Source organism: Argopecten irradians, chromosome 1, assembly GCF_041381155.1.
Source record: "Argopecten irradians isolate NY chromosome 1, Ai_NY, whole genome shotgun sequence".
Lineage (NCBI taxonomy): Eukaryota > Metazoa > Mollusca > Bivalvia > Pectinida > Pectinidae > Argopecten > Argopecten irradians.
The window spans coordinates 46,538,775-46,561,693 of record NC_091134.1 but is presented as its reverse complement, the minus strand read 5'-3'; the positions used below and the strand labels follow the sequence as shown (position 1 = coordinate 46,561,693).

Below are 22,919 nucleotides of genomic sequence, written 5' to 3'. Positions count from 1 at the left end.
AGCTAGTACCATGAGAGTTTGAAGAATCCTCATGTCATGTTTATCTGACCTTCCATCTCTATAATCATGATCACGAGTCACTGGATATTTCATTGGTTGCAGATGTCCACACACAGAATTTAAAAGTTTCCAACCTAGTTAAAACTGTTTGTTTTCTTCCGTCTCTTCATATTTATACATTTCACACATTAACACATGTGTATACCCTATCGACTTAAAATTATATGTACTTTTTATGTGTAAAATGATGACAACAAATCATACAGATAAAGGACTTGACACTTTATTAGTGAACAGGTGCTCTAAAATAGCACCTATTGCCATGAATAAACATGTACATGCCTGCTTTTCTAAAGTGCAACCGTTCAATTTACATATTTATTCAACAGTTTGTTCACAGTTTCAATTTGTTTTTTTTTACTAAAACTAAAGCTTATATTCATTATTACCAAGGCAACACTGCAATATATCAACCATACTGTATTATAAATGATCTTATCAGGTAAACCTACATTAACTATGTAATAAAGTGTGATCTTGTTATCAGATAAATTGATGATGATAAATTGATATTTAAATGTGTACAGTAGTTTGTAAAATTTCTGAACAAATTATTTTAAAGTTTTAATACCAAATGTCTTCTAGTAAATATGTATTAAGATCAAAGTCTGGATCTTATATTCTAACTAAGTAACAATTAACAATGTTTATAAGAATGTGACATAACAATACATTATAGATCTGGAGGGAGATGTTCCCATATAGTGGGGCTTGTCAAGAGTATTCAACAACTGAAACTTCTCGGAATTACTGAAGTTCCCGCTGAACAAGCATGCACAAGCATACCACAGACATGGCATATTCCTCGGGGAAATAAAATCAAGCCTGTGTCAGTCAACCAGGTAGTGGTTGTAAAAGCCAAAGAAACTCATAAGAAATCGCCTATCATCCCACAAGTTGTCAAATCTGACAGGTACAAGACAATAATTCCCATCTAACCTAAATTAATTTTAAATATAGTATTATTTAAGATCTTTAAGTGACATTAAATATCAGTTAACCACTATTTTGAATTAGCTACACATAGCATTATGAACAAAATCATAATAAATTTACAATGTAAACTTCTCTCTATTATGATTTTATGAAATAAGCAAAATTGTTGGCACTTCATTGCAATAGATGTGATCTTCAAAAATACAATGTTGTAACCATTAACACAGGTTTTTGAAACTTACTGAACAACACAAACAAATCCTGAAAAGTGTAAAGGGTGCGCCAATATCAAATCTGAATTTAGAAGCAACACCAGTTGTATCCTGCAACCCTGTCCCTGTGTTACTTGGATCAGTACTGTCTTACCAGGTATGTACATAGTATGTTAATTTACTTCTTATGACTTTTAAAGCAATTTAAGTTATGCATACATGTACTACTTAATATAAGTTTTGAATAACAGTAAAAGACAGAGTTATTCAAAGTATTACATTAAAACAACATCTGTAGTTATATTTCTACTTATACTTCAAAACTGGGTTTTGCCACAGTGTGAGTAAACTACAAACAGTCCATACTTTATTGATGGATCCAAATATACTTGTTGGAATCAAGTCAGAGATTATATTAAAGGTCCTTATTCTGCGGATGGCTCTCTCAACATGAATTCGGTGTTGTGCAATAGTTTGAGTGATGTTGACATTAGATGAAGTTAACTGACATCCTGATGAAACAAATGGAGGAATGTTAAGGTTTAAACCAAGATTATTAAGTTCCTCAGTAATAGTAAATCCCTTATCTGCCATAATGGCATCACCCTTTTCAATAAAGTTTGCATCAAGAAGTTGTTGCAGTAGGGCATAAAATCCACTCTTTGCAGTTATTTCCTTGTCCGACATGGATCCAGTGAAAAGTTCACTTACAAAAATCAAGTTGCCCATTGGGTCACATGCTACAAGAGCTTTCAGTGTAGTAGAAGATTTATAATCCGAATACATTTGTGACTGTAGTTTTAAAGAAGATGGTTTCTGAGTTTTTCAACTCTGTACAATCAATAATTGCAATAGACCTTGGAAATTCTTCCTTGTATTTAGACGGCATGTTCGTAACAATGTCATTCCGATGAGGCCAGATAGGAATAGAGCCAAGGCTAACATACATATGATCAATCCATGTTAGAAATAGTTCACTCACAGCCTGCACTGAGATGGAAAATCTGTATGCAAGGTCTTTTAGACCAAAATTGTGACGAAGTCTCATCAATGTTAACAGAAGTTGATTATCAAGTCCCATATTCACTATCTCTTTTCTATTATTTTGATGTTGTGGACCTTGGGTAGTTAAAAACTGAAGCAGATTTTGAAATGTAGAATGTTTAAAGCCTGTATAGTATTCGAGTAAACCTTCAACACGAGACTCCTCATTAATAATACTGTTCACAGTTAGTGGTGTCCTACAAGAAGTTTCACAGCTATCAGGTATAGAACACGCAGTTGCAGTAGTAAAACTCTGTTGCTGTTCCACGATGGAGCGGTGTTGGCACAGGACCTCATACTGGTGTAGCTGTTCTTTAAGTCTTTTAATTTCAGCTGCGGCAGACAGAAGCTGCAAAGACGTATCTGAAATTGAGAGAAAAAAAAAAATTAAAACAGAATTTGTAGTTATTGATTAAGACTTTTCTATGTTTGTTTTCAGTCTCAGAAGAATGTCCAATCTTTAAATACCAGTCAGTCAATGTCTTGTGGAGATCCTGTTTTCCCTAAAGCTTCCAAAGTCCCATTACCACCTTGGTATCATGATTTAAAAGAGCCATCAAGGGTAGATAACCCTCCCTACATCGAGAAAGAAACCCGTCCCCAGAGTGCCAGCTTCCTTTGGAACCGTCTTAGAGAAAAAAGAATAACAGCATCTCAAATGCACAAAATCACGCAAAGGAAAAAAGGTCCCACTGAAGCTATGCTAAAAGACTTGTTTCAGACCAAATCATTTAGTTCTGTGGCAACTGATTATGGTAGTAGTAGGGAACAAATGGCAAGGGAAAGGTATGTAAGCATGGGGTCAGCCAATAACCTGCATGTTCATGAATGTGGATTAGTCATCAACAATGAATTTCCTTATCTTGCAGCCACACCTGATGGTAAGGTTTGTGATAAAGGGGAGAGTGGCATACTGGAAATTAAATGTCCCTTTGTTGCAAGACAGATGACAATCATTGAAGCATGCAACAAAGTGAAAAAATTTGTACTTGTTCATGATAACAATGTTATAAAAATGAACAGGGAACATCAGTATTATGTACAAATACAGGGACAACTTCTTGTAACAGGTGCTCCATGGTGTGATCTTGTAGTGTATACCACCAAAGATTTGTATATTGAGAGAATTCCAGCTGATGTTCCATTCATGACATCACTCTTACTTCAACTTTCATTGTTCTACAAATATCATGCTTTACCATATCTTAGAAAATAAAGCTCACCATATTTAGACACTAGCTTATGGATATATGAAGCGTTACATATACATGCAAGTTCATAGTTCAAATTTATAGGTAAATCTAATCAGTAGATCCTGTCTATATATGGATATACAGATTTATTTGTGAGATGAGTTGATTTTCTTGCTACACATCATTTCAAATAGTATTTTAGTAATTTGTAATGTGTCTTACTGTGGTATTATACAATGGACCTGTACATACCTGAACCTATATCTTGTTCATGAGGTTTTTGCAATGGTGATGGTAATGGAACATCCTGATCAGCAGCCATATGCATGTCGACCTCTTCATCCTTATGATCAGGGTTGTCAGGGTTGTTTCTAAAAAAGATAGGTATCATTAGCTACCAGGTAAATCATCAACCGTTTTTTTTTTTTTTATTTAAATCAGACAAACTATGTATTTAATCCAAAAGAGTATAACTGAATCACATAGATAAATAAATGATATGATTTGTTATAATAGGTTGTAATATTAAGAACTGATAAAGCTTTTTCACCTCAGTTAAGACTTAAATACTTCACCTCGCACCAGTAATTAGAATAACATTATTAACTTGCAGTCTTGCAAGGTGGTGCAAATAGAAATATGTACGTATTTTTACTCAACGACTAATCATTCATAATTTTGATGTGTATGTCAAACTATATAATTTATAAAATCAAAAATCACTGAGTAATAATATAATAATTGTGTCAATGCATGTATAATTTATTGCTTCATTATGTAAAAATGTACATGATTCACAGCTATAAATTGGTGGTAAACAATGAAGTTTATTTTGCAACCATGTTCTAAGTATCTGTTTATATGTGTAACAGTCTCTCAAAGTTCAATTAAGAATGGTCTGGGTAATTTAAAGAAATGCTGAAATAATTATGAGAGAGATACAGAATAAATTTCTTGAAAAACCATGTTACTCCTGACTCTGTCTATCTATAATGGTGTAAAAGGAATGGGATAGTGTTAATCAAAATAATATTGGCACAATCTACCATGGCTTACATGTACTGGCGACCCTGGTTCAATTCCTAGTCTGGTCACTTCTACATATTACAGCTCTGTAAGTTAGGCTTACATTAACATTAACATTCAGTGCAAATTACTAACCTACTCTGCTGACGTTGTCGCCAATGTGATCTGCTTCTTTGTACAGAGCTTCCATCTGCAGACAGAGGATCAGGAAAATCCAGTGATGGACCATCACCACCTTCAAAATGCTATAATAAAAAAGACAGATTAACATTAGAGTGAAACTGGAAAATAGGTTTACATTACAGAACTCTATCTACTGTAAAGTAGCTATTTGAGTATTAAGATAGAAGCAAATTCTAGATATACTTGATATAATGTACCCGTATGTGCATATATATATATGTGTGTGTATGATGTTCACACATACATGACATACACAGTCAGACGTTTTACACAGCTTGTAATTACATATCAGGGTACAGCAATGTAAATCTTGTACATTTCTTGATGGTGTGTGTGCACATATCGTATGTGTGTGTGTGTGTGTGTGTGTGTGTGTGTGTGTGGGGGGGGCATATTCAGTAAATGTGTTTCAAATGGGTACAGTATATCCCGAATATGTAGTGCACAATATAGGCCCGGCTTATCGGTATTACAGCAGTATTTAATTAACCTGTTAGCATTAATATTGGGTGTAGCCTAGAACGTTTTGTCGTTCTGTCTACATTAAATTGTAAAATTCTTTGCTGAATAGTGATCTTTTTATTACCCCCACCCACCCCTTTATCGTTTTATACACAGGGCCTAATAGACGCCTAAGACGTGACCTATCTTATATATCTCTAGTCCGCTAAACCTGCCTATATTATTAGGCTTTTTTAAAAAAAATTTGCCCATATAGACCTATTTATTAGGCAAAAAAAATTAAAAAAAAAAAAAAAAAGACTAATAATATAGGCAGGTTTAGCGGACTAATATATCTCATCAATAGTAACGAGGCCCTGTGGTTCTACAGGGACAGTCACAACAAATGAGTATAACGTTACTGAAATACCCATTCAGCATTCACTGGAAGTACTGTACATAACGGTATTTCCGTAGACTGACATTGAAATATAACTATTAAACAACGTTACGTGAACTGAAAACTTTCATCTTAAATAAACCATTATTGTTCTTACCTTTGAACATACAAACTTGTGACGATCAATTTTCGACACGTTTAGTTGATTATGGGGCCGTCCACAAGCCTTAATCCATCGCAAACACTTCGCTGAATTTGTCTTTGGTTTGGGAAATGGGATAAAACGGACATTCTCCACCCTCTCCGGATACCTGGTATCGTTGTTACATGTCCCCCATGCACACGTCTTCACCATTCTTACCAATAGTCAAGATATTTCGTTATTGTTTACGTTATACAGCGTGAAGCAGGAAGTACAGTGTACGACAAGTTGTCGGAGGTAATGGCGGACAATCGAACACGCGCTCTGATTGGCTAGATTTTCATAACAACCGCGTTGCTAGCAACGACCTGGAAGGGTGAATTATAAGGAAAAGAATAAATGATTTTTGAAAAAGTAATTGAATGTAATTTTTTTTCCTTTTATATTTCAGACAATGTTAAGTGAATAAAGTTATCTTCAACAAAAGGAAGGATTAGTTATGCCAAGAAAAAATCTTCAATGTGTAGAAGATATCATGGACAAATCATGGACAATTAATTCATTGACCATAATATTGTTATATACAGGACTCTATATGAATCAGCTAAGAGCCATATGTGGTGAAAAGACTATATTGACTTTTAAACTCTATAAGTTTATTGATAAAAAATCCTGCTTATTGACTTTCTTGTTTGTTTTTGTTTTGATTATTTTTACTTTTATTAGTAACAGTTTTGAGACTTAAGTCACAGAATACTTTGGGCTGACAAAGGTGGAATTTTTAGGCTGACAAAGGCGGAATGTTTAGGCAGACAAAGGCGGAATGTTTAGACGGACAAAGGCGGAATGTTTAGACGGACAAAGGCGGAATATTTAGACGGACAAAGGTGGAATGTTAAGGCGGAATGTTTAGACGGACAAAGGCGGAACCTTTAGACGGACAAAGGCGGAATGTTTAGGCGGACAAAGGCGGAATGTTTCAATGGACAAAGGCGGAATGTTTCGATGGACAAAGGCGGAATGTTTTCCACTAGCTAAGGCGGATTTTTTGCGGAATCATTTTGTGGGATTCTTGCTTATCTCATTTAAATAATTCGCCTCATATTCCTGCTGAAGTCCGCTTGATTTCCGTCTTAATTCCTGTAATAATGGCGAATTCCGCTTATTCTACTCACTGTTCCTGTTATATACCTTAGCAGGATTCCTGTTTATATAAAAGCGTGGACCTTAATTTGTGATACTTATGAATTAGTTAGGATTTATATTTTACAGATGCGTATTTGCTGGTTCCCAGGAGTTCTAAATGGTCAACTTCGCTTTAGTTGATAATGCTATCAATTCCACCCTGTTTTTATAAAAGTAATAAAGGTAAACAGTATATTTTGCCTTTATTAAGACCTAAGTTGGTATCATAAGTCTTAATTTATATGTGCAATATTTCAAAACCATTATAAATTTATTTTGGTTGTGATAAAAGTAGGTCCAAAATGTTTTACGGAAGCAGAAAAGTTTGAATTTTTTTTTGTGATCAGGTAATTTAAAAAGAGACCTCCTAAGGGTTCTAGATAAGCAGAGTTTTTGGTCAGATAGAGGAGCCCCAAAATGATATAGACATCATGGTCGGAACTTAAGATGATTGGTAGATCAGAGAACTTCTTCAAATATGGCTGCCATAGTGATGACCTAGTTAGCTAAAATGATTGGATCAGAGAACATATTTCCTAATTCAGAATGTCATACAGCAGACAGGCAAATGTACTGTACCAAACACACTACTCCATCATCTCGAATGCCATTTATAATTCACTGTCTCAGTGGAGATTGTCTTGAGACTTTTCATTTGGCAGCGGCGCTATCGCTTTGCTTGTCAGCATTTTATGTAATATTTTCAAAACTTACTTACTAAAGATAAGTGTTGTCATAATTATGAACTATATGATAATATCTTAACTGATTTACAATATCTTTATTACCTTAAGTTCTACTGTCAATGTTTAATACATGGAAACACAAATTTGTATACAAAAGTCATGCTCTTAACTCATTAAAGTCTATCATTAATAGACCAATTGACTTAAGGTCTATGCTCACTAGTCATTGGTGGCATTATTTGTCTGATAAAAAAATTTATATCATAGTTTGGTGTCATATTTAGCCATTTTCCAATAATTAGTGTTTCACTCGAAGCTAATTATAACTTTGATATATATATGAAGAGGGTCAACAGATAGCCATTTTTGGTTTTGATGAAGATCTGTGTCATCTCTTTTTAGTACAAGATGTATTTTTCAGAAGCTTCAGATAACGAAAAGGAATAGATATGATAGGACTAGTAATTGGCCTTAATTTTTCAGGCCGAAAAATATTAACTCTGATCCACATCAATTTCACATCAATAAATACTCTCATACTTGCCATTCATCAAAACATAACTTTTTATAACCATGTACATGATGTGCTCCACCTATGACGTCATCAGATTGATAATTTTCCTCTTCTCGCCAAATTTTGCTAGAAATTCATTATCTTTAGGTTAGAAAAGGCTTGAAATGGATTTGGCTGCCACCTTGGAGCAACTTTATAGTTTGCATGGATATGCGTAAATACCTGATACACAACGTGTGAAAATCTCTTTCTGCTCCATGAAGGCGGCCACATTCATTTTTAGAGAAAACCACTCAAAAAGTATGATTTTTCAAGGATTTTTGTGAAAAATGGCTGGAAACTGCATGTTGATGACGTCATAGTGAACATAATTGGCACATGCAGGATATTTTCAGGATGTAATGTGTTAGCAAATGTATTCAACTGTTAAATGGCAAAATATGTTGTTCTTTACTGGAGAATCAATTTTGGGGTCATATTCGAGTCTTAACGTACCTTCTCCTTTGACCAAATTGCAATTTTGAATTTGCCATTGAAAAGATATTCTGTTGCACTTTTATTCCATTACTACATGTGCCATTTAGCATCGCTGTGTAACATTATCCTGTTCAGACCATTCATCACACTCACTTGGAAGTGACTTGAGGAGATCACTTAGACAGTTTTGTTTTCCCATGATGCAACATAACAAATGGCAGTACTTTGCGATAACTCTTGATTAGACAAAGTTTGCCTGCTTCGTCCATTTCTCAGCAAATTGAGCTGTACTTTAAACCGTATAACTTTAAGGTATTTAACTAACAAATTAAGACAGCATTCAGAAGTTTTAGGATCTTGGAAATTAATCATCAGATTAATTATTTTGTTAATTATTAATCATGTAATTTCTATAAATTATACTTGGTTTATTTGAAATTCATGCAAATTGGTTCATACAAGTTCAATTGTGTTGTGGGGATGATTGATCAGTGACTATTTCTTGTTGACAACCACATAAATGGGAAAAAAATTCTGTAATGTTTGAAGCATGGGAATGTCCTGTTGATAGTTCACACTCTGCCAATACATTACAGGCATAACTGGATGAATGCTGCTGAGAACAATACCCCAATATGCTCAAACAAATGACTGACGTGTTGACCTTATGGGGCTTGCCACATCATAATGGCAATATTATTAAGCAAAGCTGCAATTCTTAAATTTTGAATGGCCAAATATATTGCTGACTTTATATCACAATTTTCTGGATTGACTTGGAGGACTTTAAAGTATGATATCTCTAAATGAGAATGTTTTGTTATTATAAGTCAATTTCTATAGAGAATATTTTGGTTTCAGTAATGCTCTTCCATGTAGGAGCTGCCAGTATTGATATTCGAATATTGGAAATATAATTCTATCTAGGGGATTGGGGGTTTGGGGTTAGCTATCAACAGATCTTTCCCTAATGTATTTGTCAAGATTCTAAATGTTGTTGCAATTTCTTATTAAACAATTGTCGGATCAGGTCTGTGTAACACTCACCCACCCCTAAATACACAGTTGGACTTTTCAAATACTGTGAATGGAACAGTCCATTGTGAAGAAATGGAGATGGATATGTGTAATTAAATTGTGTCCTTTTGTCATAAAGAAGGAACTATTAGACCAAATTCATGGAATACCACTCAGTCCAGACACTTTGCTAGAAAGAAAAACGGAAAGTTCAACAGGAAATATTGCTCCCACAGGTAATCTTGGATATACTGCGGGGCTGATAAATGAGGTCATTCTTGAATGGCTATCTGGGTCATCGATGCAATTGCCATCGTTCATCCTAATCCTAGGGAGCTTTATTCATTTCACAATATAATTCTGACTTATGGGGTAGCTAACCAGTGGCTCATAGCGAGATTGTCTATCATATTTCTATCCTACTCTCTGTGACCAGATTGATGTCCTGAATGGCTATAGCTATCCGTCCCTCAATGCTGTGTCTTATCCTCTTGACATTGTTTTCTACTAATAAGTATGTAGGGTTGCAGGCATTGTTATCCTCTTCCTTGGGAGTAAAGCTTCTCTGATAAATATCTCTAATGATCACTCTTCTCATATAAAAGTCTACTTATGTGACATACCTGTCCTAGCAATCATAAATCAGGAGTCTGGACAGGGACCCAAATGTCTCACCCAGCCTATTCATTTAGGCTATCCGATCTTTGTGTGGTACCTGCACAACAACGTATGCAAATGACATCATGAAGACTTGGTCACTGAGACTACTAGTTGTGACCCATATTCTACAATAAGCTCCCAAGATGGTGTCCTTCATTCTGCTTTAATATCCCAAGATTGTGTCCTTCAATTTCATTCTGCTATAAGCTCCCAAGATTGTGTCCTTCATTCTGCTATAAGCTCTCCAGATTGTGTCCTTCATTTTGCTGTAAGCTTCCAAGATTGTGTCCTTCATTCTGCTATAAGCTCCAAAGATTGTTTCCTTCATTCTGCTCTAAGCTCCCAAGAGTGTGTCTTTCATTCTGCTATAAGCTCCTAAGATTGTGTCCTTCGTTCTGCTATAAGCTCCCAAGATTATGTCCCCCATTTTGTTATAAGCTCGATCCCAAGATTGTGTCTTTCATTCTGCTATAAGCTCCTAAGATTGTTTCCTTCATTCTGCTCTAAGCTCCCAAGAGTGTGTCTTTCATTCTGCTATAAGCTCCTAAGATTGTGTCCTTCGTTCTGCTATAAGCTCTCAAGATTATGTCCCCCATTTTGCTATAAGCTCCCAAGATTGTGTCCTTCATTCTGCTATAAGCTCCCAAAATTGTATCCTACATTTTGCTTTAAGCTCCAAAGATTGTGTCCTTCATTCTGCTATAAGCTCTCCATAAAGTATTCCTTATTCTACCATTAACGGTCTCTATATATTGTTTTCTTTATAACATTCAGTGCCATAAGCTCTCCAGATTTTGCTTAACATTCTGCTATAAGCTCTCCAGAAAGTATTCCTTATTCTACCATTAACAGTCTCTATATATTGTTTTCTTGATAACATTCAGTGCCATAAGCTCTCCAGATTTTGTTCAACATTCTGCTATATTTAAGCTCTCCAGAAAGTATTCCTTATTCTACCATTAACAGTCTCTATATATTGTTTTCTTAATAACATTCAGTGCCATAAGCTCTCCAGATTTTGCTCAATATTCTGCTATAAGCTCTTCATAACAAGTAGGTTCCAGGTAGACTAGCTCTCATAATAAATCTTATTTTGCTTTTAATTGCTATAGGTACTGGATCTGTGTTGTAATTTCCTCCATGTTTTAAACCTGTCTTAAAATGGCCATCTCCATGTATAGGAATTCAAGCTGTTAGAATGGAATCAAACTCTATTTCTAAGGACCTTGATTTATCTGTTCCTATTGAAATTTCCTGTCTCTTAAATTGTTACTATTATTGATTAATGGACTTATATTTCAAATCAAATTTTAAATGTCTCTAATTTTAATAAATCTTTTCGTAAATTTATTGAATTTAGATACAATTGAAATCACCTCAAAGGATTTTTTTTTTCATAAATGTGTTTCACTCAAACAGAGATTGCCATTCAAAGTTACGTTGTTTGCATAAACTAGATGGAAAACAAATAATTTGCTGAAGTTAATATATTTTTAATTGACAAAGCCATGTATATTTCATGCCAAGTGAAAGCCGCTTAAACATGGAAACATCAAATGCAAATTAGTCTTTATGAGAAGTTGGTGTCGTAATGTTGTGAGCTAGCACATGGCACTTGCTTTCTCCACACATCTAAACGCGTTGGTATGGTACAAATGAGTTTGTGAAGAAAGATAATTGCAGAATATTGGATTTAAACAAAAAACACTAATCAAATTTGATAAATACCTATTTATGGCTTGCGTTGTAATTGGTATTTTCTTGGATAATGTTAGCATTACTATGTAACTGGGAAATATTAAGGTTATTAGAAGATGACTTTTAACAGGTATTTTGATTAATCATATCTTCTAAAAATAAAATTATGTACCCCGTTAATAGCACTGTAAGCCAAATTATCTATAGGTGACATGATTTTCAATTTTTTTTTTAGGTCACCTGAGACGAAGTCTCAAGTGACCTATTCTAATCGCCTTTTGTCCGTCATCGTCGACTTCTTCTCCAAAACTACTGAACCAAATTTGTTGAAATTTTTGCAGAAACCTTCCATAGCCAAAGGTCAACCAAATTTGTGAATTATATGGTCCCAGTAATTTTTGTTGCCTTAGATCGATCAGAAATCGTGAGGATTATGGTGGCTAAAATGGTTCAGGTGTCTTGCTGTCTTCCACCTACCCTCTGATATTTGGTTGTGAGTTCATGGCCAACCTAGGTCAGCATTCTCTATGCATTGCACATTCTAACATCTTGTCATCTTTAATCTACCATACGTTTACTGAATTCCAGTCAGAGGGATATGGATTCCCTCCTTTAATTCTCATTCAAATTGAAAAGCTTTGTATTTGAAAGAATCAAACACTCTTACATCAAAAGAGGGATTCAAAATGCAAATGGTTTGTACTGCACATGCATATTGATATCTGCTAGTAGAAACCTGATCACAATGGAGCTGACAAGTTTCCTAATTTTCTGGCAGATCGCCAGCATACTTTACTGTTGATGGATTACCAGAAGGTCTTAACTCAGATATCTTTTTTGAAAAGTATCTGCATACTGGGAGTTCCAAAGTGCTTTGAGATGCATATTCATTTAAGTGCATGCAGAAGCATCTTTAAAAAAAAAAAAAAAAAAAAACACTCATAGCAGAATATTTCTAATGATATTAATATGTGACTAATATAAGATATTTTTTCAGACGGCTAATAATTTGTCATTTATATAAAACGATGTTGTCTGTTTCCAAATTTTCTTCAATCCCGAAACTCGAATTACCAAAACCAGAAAAACACTGATTTCAAAATGGACGAGTATGAAATTATTTTAAAGTTTCTTTAAAAATCAAATATTAAACTGTATTGCGAACCATCTAAGGGGAAGAAATGAAAACGGATTTACAGTAATTTTGTGAACAAGGATACAGACTTATATCTTAATATGATGGACCAGTACTCCGGTACCTTCTTTCCCAAATTAGGGCACTAGATTTTAAGGCCTTATAACATTGAGGTCACCAAGACACAAGTTACATTCATTTTGGCATTTGGCAAGTAAACCTAAGGTAACCTTCATACTGATATTGGGCAAATAGACCTAAGCTTCTCATCTTCTAATATTTTGCCAAAAAGGCTAAGCTACCCTTATGATATTTGGCCAATAGTCTAAAGGTATTCTCTCTCCTGGCTAATAGTCTAAAGGTAGGTTTCTTTCTGATATTTGGCCAATAGTCTAACGGTAATCCTTTCTTCTAGTATTTAGCCAATAGAGCAAAGGTAGGTTTCTTTCTGATATTTGGCCAATAGTCTAAAGGTAATCCTTTCTTTTAATATTCAGCCAATAGAGCAAAGGAAGGTTTCTTTCTGGTATTAGGCCAATAGTCTAACGGTAATCCTTTCTTCTAGTATTTAGCCAATACAGCAAAGGTAGGTTTCTTTCTGATATTTGGCCAATAGTCTAACGGTAATCCTTTCTTCTAGTATTTAGCCAATAGAGCAAAGGTAGGTTTCTTTCTGATATTTGGCCAATAGGCCTAAGCTACCCTTCTGATAAATTGCCAATAGTCTAAAGGTATCCTCTTTTCTGATATTGGGCCAACGAATAGACCGAAGATAACCTTTCTTCTGATATTGGGCCTATAGACCTATTAGGTATCCTCTCTTTTGATATTGGGCCAATAGAACAAATGTTCTCTTTTTTCCTAATCTAAAAAGTTAACCTTCCTTTGCAAAATTGAGACAAAACAATTGCCAGGATATCAAAGGGTATGTCTTCCTTTTCTTCCTGTTCTTAGTTTAGCAAACATTGCTAAAAATATCCCATCAGACAATTTGACAAAATAGTTGTTGAATGATATATGAAGCAATGGCCTGAAGGTTGTATCAAATTCATGGCTACTGCATTTCAACAAAACTGCCAAGAATTTGAATAATGTGTAACTTGAATAAAAAATCTGAATTAAGGAAAGGCTGCAATCTTAAATCCATTCATGCATTTGATATACAGGAGAACCACAGTAGCAGAAGCTTGGTGTGGTTTTAACTTACTGTTCTCAGTTACTAACTGGTAATTAAAAATAATATGAATAACTTTGCAGCAGCATTTCTTATACACTTAATTGGCCAGAGAATCGATAACAACTCTTTGGTACTCAAAATAGCACCACAATTTGATTAGGATGGCTTAATCACTGGGACGAAAATTTGAATAATTACAATAATTCCATATCAACAAAATCTTAATTTGTAAAAAAAACTCTGAAGTTCTTCAATGAATTGTCAGCTTGCTATGTTTATTACATTGCCCCTCTTAGGTTTAAAATCCCGCCAAAGATATGGAGGGCTATAGCGGTAAGATGTTTTTAGACACCTTAACCACTAGGCCATTGCAGGCCAAAAATGGAGGAATAGTGGTAAAATATCGGTACAATTCTACCTCTTGGCCACCAATTGCCCCAGACTTAGATAATCTGGGGCCGCGGTGGCCGAGTGGTTAAGATGTACCGACATATAACCACATGCCCTCCACCTCTGGGCCGCAAGTTCGAATCCTATGCGGGGCAGTTGTCAGGTACTGACCGCTGGTCGGTGGTTTTTCTCCGGGTACTCCGGCTTTCCTCCACCAACAAACCTGACACGTCCTTAAATGACCCTGGCTGTTAATAGGACGTTAAACTAATCAAACTTATATATCTAGTGGTAGAAATTCAGAACAACTTTAACCACTTGGCTACCACGGCCCAAATTTGTTGTTTGGGAAGGACATTGTGAGGGGAGGGGGCCCAAAAAGGGCAAATTGTCTTTTTGTCACATTGAAAATCCTACTCCATCATCTTCATCCTTGGATTTGGCAGCCAATAAAAATGAGCTTTTTGTCACACTACTGAACTGACAGGTTGTATTTTTTATTTCATGAAGATATAATAAATGCCTAGTTACGAAATCCGTAAATTTACAAACCATATATGGATGAAGGGCTACCAAGTTTGTTCAACAACGAATGACATTTACCGTATTTCAGAAACTTTATTCAAACTAAGGAGTTCCCATGTATTGTTATAAAGAAGAGTTTCATTGATTTGGCAGCCAATAAAAAAGTTTGATTTGGATTGTTTCTTTAATTGAGATAGACTGTGTGTACATCTTCTGCTGAAGCACTGACAGATCATTAGTTGAGGCATTCTAATGAAGATTAATTGCCGTTCTGTATTTAGCCATGAAACTGTACACTGCACACTGTCATTTTTCATAGATTTTGACTGGCTAATGAGAACATCGATGCTGATCCATACACTTAATTGTATCTCTCATATCTTTAGTGTTAAAATTATCACTGATTTATCCTCTTTGGTGACAATTTAAAAAAAAACAGAAAAGAGGCTTACAATGTATGGTAAGGCCAAAAAAAAATGTCTATTTAGGGTTACCCAACCAACCCTAATTTTTTACCCCCAACCCTAATTTTTTACCCCCGACCCTAATTTATTTTCCCACTTTTCTAAAAATTTAAAGTCGGGATTTCGATCTCAGACTCCGGTTCCAGCCATTACTTTAGAGTGAAAGACAAACAAACACCCACAAAAAAAAAAAAAAAATCCCGACCTACTGACCCTATTTTTTTGCCAATGTAACCCTAAACAGACATTATATTTTTGGCTTAATGATGAGAATTCCTGCAAATGACCCAAAGATTAAGTCCTTTGTGAAGACTTGCTTGAATAACTTTTGATCACTCACTCAGGTCTCTCGTCTACATGACTCAACCTATTGCTTGGATATAAACTTCTCACCATTATCATTTGTCAGCATTTCAAAAAGATAAGCATTAAGAGATATAGGAATCTATCAAAGAGATTCAAGTGGTAACACGAAATTTTGAAATTAAAATTTCTTGAAAAAGAAATTCTATCAAAGAAAATTTGCAAACAAAATAATTCTCTTTCCACTGTAAACAAACTTATGTCCATGTACGTCATATTTTATGTCTTCATCATTCCAAACAGATTTGCAAATACATTATTTTGTGATCAAGGCATTTAATGGCTCTTACTGACAACCGTGCATTTTATACAATTAATTGCAAAACATTTGAATGAATCTCAATAACATTGAATATATTGTTTCTTATCAAATGGGCATGCCCAGAATTGTCTACTTGGTGAAGTATAGTATACAAAGTAATATATGCACGCGTTGATAAAAATGGTTAAAGTGGTAAATTAGAAACCTATTAGCTATTCTGCTGAGATGCCACATTAAAATATTGTAATAAGATCTATAGTGTAACGGCCATTGATCTGATGCAATGAAAATTTCCAATCAATTTATTCATAGATAATCAATAGGAGGATTGATTATTCATTTTCAATCTTTTCAGGGAAATGAATTTCGACTTCATGAAAACTGTGATTTCCCAAGGGAAACTTCTTTTATCGAAAGTTTGACTACAGTATTGTTAAATGATAGATGATATCATTGACCTTTGTTTCAATAAATGATACAGTGAAACATCTAAATATTGTGATTAGTGAATAATAAATGATTAAAACACAACATTAACTGTTTTACCTGTTGTTTTCTATCAGCTGTTATAGATATATTTTCCTTCGTGGACCTGTAAAATCAATATTAGACTAGAAATCATTTTTCAATTTGATGATCTTTGTTCAGTCACCAGCAACTATTAAATTTATCAAGCCAATCCTTGATGAGTACTCACAGTATTACCAATTATCAACATATATTGAATTTAATTAACCAACCATCATTATATGCACATAAAGTTTATTTAGTCAATCAGCAACGTTGCGATTATTAAGTTTACCAATAGCCAATCAGGAATAAGTATTAAGTTTATCTAGCCAATCATTATCAAAACTTTAATCTTTCAATCCAATCAAGTATAGACTTCAGTTCCTTGATCAATTATCAAGTATTTTGGGGTTCTCCGGTCCAATCATCAAAGGTCTTTGGGTTCTCTGGTCCAATCATCAAGGGTCTTTGGGTTCTCTGGTCCAATTATCAAGGGTCTATGAGTTTTCTGGTCCAATCATCAAGTACCTTTGGGTTCTCTGGTCCAATCATCAAGTATTTTTGGGTTCTCTGGTCCAATTATCAAGGGTCTATGAGTTCTCAGGTCCAATCAAGAATCATCGAGTTCTCTGGTCCAATCATCAAGGGTCTTTGGGTTCTGGGGTCCAATCATCAAGGGTCTATAAGTTCTTGGGTCCAAACATCAAGAATTTTTGGGTTCTCTGGTCCAATCATCATGAATTTTTGGGTTCTTATCAAAAATCTTTGGGTTCTCTACTCCATCCAATCATCCAAGATATTTTAGTTCTATAGTCCAATCATCGAGAACTGATGTGATCGTTTGATCCATGCAATGACAATTATTATTTTTATCATTTATTGAATGTAATTTTCTGTTTCTTTTATTTGATTCATAAATCAATTTTCACAAAAACTTTGTATATTTGTTTTGACTTTTATCTTTAAAAAAAAATTTGAAAAGAATTCATTTTATATTTTTTTTTAAATGTAAAAAGTGAGATAATGATTCAAAACACTGTAATAGAAGAAATGTGATGCTAGTGGTGATAATTTTGTCCTTTCAAGCATATGAAAAGTGTTCACTGTAAGACTGTATTTATAAATACTATATTATAAGGTAATGTGGTGAGGTATACATTATTTATAAATACTATGTTATAAGGTAATGTGGTGAGGTATACATTGTACTGTATAATCTCTTTGTTTTTCTGTGTCATTGTTTTTTAGCACCAGCTAGAGACAAGTGTCTTTCGTATGAAAGCAAATATGTAACTGAACACAGAGGTAAAGGGAGACAACTGCCTGTGACTCGTTAATTAATAATCAACTAATTATTTAACATGATTATATAGTCTCACAAAGACAATGTTTGATATATTTGTTAATAATATTTGAAAAAAATATATGGTAAATCAGTTCAAATACTAATACTCTAGATGTTTTAATTAACAATCTTACTAAATAACTCAAACTAACAATTAAGATTAAATAATAACAATAGGTATAGAACAACTACTGATTCCCTGTGGTTCAGTGCAATTCATCCTTATATAAGCTGCATGCGTTTTAAAAATCTTACATTAGGATGAATTGTACTTTATTTTAACCACAAAAGAATAGTCTAGCATATATGTTTTTGACATGTTAACAAATTAACATTCACGTGCCAGCAAATCATTAAATTCTTGAAAAGTATTATCTGATTGGACATCAGGGTTAAATTAATTTAGATAGGTTTATGTGTTCAGACAAGTTTTTTAATGTTTTAAATTAATGCAGATATTGAAAATTAAATCAAAATGCAATCATTTAATACGTTCTGTAAAGATAAGTATTGCTAATAAAGACAAATATATTCCATTATCAAAACTTTTATTTTCCCTCTTGTTTGAAAAAAAAAATCAATTTCTATTATAGAGGAATATGTTGTAGGGGAGGTCACTCCAGTTGTTTGGTATCTTGGCTGTATTACAAGATCTAAATCAGGCTATGTATATCTGTAATGGAAGGTCCTCAACATTCCTGGTGGTTGGTGTGTTTAGAGGTCCATTGTAGCATTAATATAGATTTTATACAGGCCAGATGATCCTGATATTATATATTTGTTATCTTAGTATTAATTACTTGCCATTAAATCAAAATAATTGTCATAAAAAATGTCCATATTCTTTTATTAATTCATTACATAAATGGTCTGAAACTGTTAAAAACATACTATTTGATTGGAAAATATTTCTAAAATTTGGTCTTAAGCTGACCATTCTTGTCCTGTTTGTATCTGATCATATATCGGCACAACCATACATATTGGTGCTGGAAGTCAGTCTGTCATAGCCCCATTGTTTTCTGTGAAGAAAGAGAATTTGAACAATAAAGTCGGAATCCAACCCCACCAGATCCACTAAACTGCTCTCACAAATCAGGCGCATTTTTTATCCAGCTAGGGTTCATCAGCACACAATAGCAACCGGTTACCATGGAGATTGTCTTCTGATATTTTCCTTAAAAATCATTAATTTGTCTATCTAGGTTTTTGCACTTGTATGAAATGTACTCTTGTTCTAACATTGTGACAGCAACAAGGGAAATCTATTTTGTATTTCATTTTTGGCTGTTCTATTATTGATTGTAAAAAAAGAGCAATTTAGATGAAAAATTTAGTTCCCGGTTTTGTATATTTCTTATCAACTGAATAATTGTGTTTAAAGTACCTTATAAAAGTGAAAATGAGTTAGACATTTCACAGGTTTTAGTTATAGCTGGAAAAAAATTAAAGTGAGCTTAACTGTTATGTAAATGTCATATTTTTTACTACTTAAAAAAGACTTGAGTCCTTAATTGGTTTTTCATATGCTGAATATTTTTACAATTCAAAGAAAAAACAGTTTATTTTTATTATAGGTACTTTCATTAAAATTGGTTGGTATTTTTCTCTGGGAACTCTGGTTTTCCTCTATCAAAGCCTAAGTTGCCTTTTTACATTTAATATCTATTCTTTGTGAATTTATTGTTGGCAATTTCAGGAAAACATTTTGATGTATGTAGAACAGGATTGAATTCAAAATCTGACATGTTTTTAAAGTGACAGAGGTCAAACCATCATTAATCTCCTAATGGAATGTATTTTAGCAGAATAAAAGTATGGGATTCAGTAAGTAGTCTCTCTTTACCAGCTCTGCAGAGCTAATTGCCCCTTTAATTAATACCATAATCATTACCAACTTCTTTTAGAAGCTGTTGGCTTCAGTCCACATTAAACTAATGCTGAAGTAATTGTCAGTCTGCCAAATGGATTTTTTTTATAGTCCAATGGTCATTTAAGGAAATTAGAGTTGTCCAATCTGGTCACATCAATCTAATAAGGCAGATTCTCTGAGACATACATTTGACATATTGGTTCTTTACTCTCAATACAGCAATGACCATTACATTTGTATTCTGTATTTGCATATTACAGAGTTGTCTGCCCTTGCGGGTAGGTATTGATTGTGACGTCATGTGTTTGCGAGCGTAACGTCATACTTTTCAGATAAAACGATGTGAATTGCGCTCACAAAATAATGACGTAACAATTGATACCTACCCGCAAGGGAGCTAACTCTGTAATATGCAAAAATGGAATACAGCTTGAAACTGCATAAAGGTCAAACTTTCTTGGGATTCAGTTTAGATTCACATAGGTTTCTGAAAAGCTTCGAGTAATTTAAAGCTCAATGTCATACTTTTCAATAAATGAAAAACATAGTATTGGTTTCTGTGAAATTTAAAAAGATCTTTTGTCAGTTTTAGATTTAGATATACACCAACCTTTTAAGGTACATCTTTAATTTAAAAAAAAACAACATAATTGTTCTTAAAATTGTTTAAAAAGTTAACATAAACTACTTGGGTTGCTTCTGCAAGAGCACAACATGTTATAATGAAATTGAAAAAAAAAAACATTTTTCAATATCTGCATTGATTTTTGAAGTATTAGGTTACATGCATATTTATCATTAATCAGTAACAAGTCTATGTATAAAGTCTAATTACAAATATAGGTATTACAGTAGGTTGTATTATAGATTATACAAGTCCATCTATAAAGTCTAATTATAAATATAGGTATTACAGTAGGTTGTATTATAGATTATACAAGTCCATCTATAAAGTCTAATTATAAATATAGGTATTACAGTAGGTTGTATTATAGATAATAATTCTGATTTAATTTCAGTAATGGTAAGTATGATAAGTCAGATGTACTCACAGTGTTTAAACCTAATTATATAGACCACCAGTATTGAGAGATGCTCTGTAATCATGTAAAACCTAGAATGTGGTTTCAAAAATATTAATGAAGAAGTCATTTGTAATGAGGAAAAAAAAGAAAAAAAAAGATAATCGAGTAAAGCAAAACCTGACAAATGACTGTAAAAGTATGTAAATGGTGGCGTCTGTACACAGGTTTGATAATGGCTATGATAGTATGTCACTATGGCATTCTATAATATGACATTATTCAGTTCAATGTATTTAAATTAAAGGGGAAATCCAAAAATTACATATATAGAATTAATTATTTAAATATCACCATTCAAATCAATATGATACTTTTCATTAATAAGAGTTGTCTGCCCTTGTTAGTGGGTTTAAATTGTTACACCATTAAATTTGTGAGAAAGAATAAAGATTGACTTTTTAGAGAGTAATGTGTAAGCTGTGTCATTCAGCAAGCAATTGATTGGAAAATATACTAATAGGAGCAGACAACTCTAAATAAAGGCAATACACAAACTATCTGCCTTACTGATTTATGTCCCTTTGTGTGTTTCAGCCTGTGACTGTGTAGTGTATCAGAGCTATGGACTCTCCAGAGGGAACTTCCACTCGCCAAACTATCCACAGGTCTATGACAGAGGCATTGAGTGTATTCTCTTCACATTCATTGGGGACGTAGATGAAAGGGTGGAACTCACATTTGTTGAATTTGACCTAAAATGGAAGGATCCAGGTGCAGATAGGTGAGTAGGCCAGGTGCAGGTAGGTGAGTAGGTCAATGTAAAACCAGAGCTGGCAGATCAATGTAAGATCAATACTGGCAGATCAGTGTAAGATAAGAGCTGGCAGATCAGTGTAAGATCAGAGCTGTCAGATCATTATAAGACCAGAGCTGGCAGATCAGTATAAGATCAGAGCTGTAAGATCATTATAAGACCAGAGATGGCAGATCAATTTAAGACCAGAGCTGGTAGATCAATGTGAGACCAGAGCTGGCAGATCAATGTAAGACCAGAGCTGGTAGATCATTATAAGACAAGAGCTGGCCGATCAATGTAAGACCAGAGCTGGCAGATCAGTTTAAGACCAGAGCTGGTAGATCAATGTGAGACCAGAGCTGGCAGATCAGTATAAGACCAGAGCTGGTAGATCAATGTGAGACCAGAGCTGTAAGATCATTATAAGATCAGAACTATGAGATCAGTATAAGATCAGAGCTGTCAGATCAGTATAAGACCAGAGCTGGTAGATCAATGTGAGACCAGAGCTGGCAGATCAATGTAAGACCAGAGCTGGTAGATCATTATAAGATCAGAGCTATGGGATCAATTTAAGACCAGAGCTGGTAGATCAGTATAAAACCAGAGCTGGCAGATCAGTATAAGATCAGACCTGGCAGATCAGTGTTAGACCAGTGCTAGCAGATCAATGTAAGATATCAGAGCTGGCAGATCAGTATAAGACCTGAGCTGGTAGATCAATGTAAGACCAGAGCTGGTAGATCATTATAAGATCAGAGCTATGAGATGAGTATAAGATCAGAGCTGGTAGATCAATGTAAGACCAGAGCTGGTAGATCAGTATAAGGCAAGAGCTGGCCGATCAATGTAAGACCAGAGCTGGCAGATCAGTATAAGACAAGAGCTGGCCGATCAATGTAAGACCAGAGCTGGCCGATCAGTGTCAGATCAGTATAAGACCAGAGCTGGCAGATCAGTATAAGACAAGAGCTGGCAGATCAATGTAAGACCAGAGCTGGCAGATCAGTATAAGACAAGAGCTGGCCGATCAATGTAAGACCAGAGCTGGCCGATCAGTGTCAGATCAGTATAAGACCAGAGCTGGCAGATCAGTATAAGACAAGAGCTGGCAGATCAATGTAAGACCAGAGCTGGCAGATCAGTATAAGACAAGAGCTGGCCGATCAATGTAAGACAA

The 22,919-nt window shown here is 34.4% G+C and overlaps 1 protein-coding gene and 1 pseudogene across 1 annotated transcript in view; one reads left to right on the top strand and one right to left on the bottom strand.

Moving 5' to 3' along the window:
* Positions 1–267: 267 nt before the first annotated feature.
* On the bottom strand, positions 268–6,015 carry LOC138330178 (uncharacterized; annotated as a pseudogene).
* Positions 6,016–14,503: 8,488 nt separating this feature from the next.
* The window catches only part of LOC138328529 (suppressor of lurcher protein 1-like), a 144,700-nt gene continuing 136,284 nt past the window's right edge, over positions 14,504–22,919 (top strand). Inside the window, exons 1-3 of the mRNA XM_069275412.1 lie at positions 14,504–14,519; positions 17,949–18,005; positions 21,538–21,724. Of these exons, the coding sequence (XP_069131513.1) occupies positions 14,504–14,519; positions 17,949–18,005; positions 21,538–21,724 (260 nt within the window). The remainder of the gene's footprint in view (positions 14,520–17,948; positions 18,006–21,537; positions 21,725–22,919) is intronic.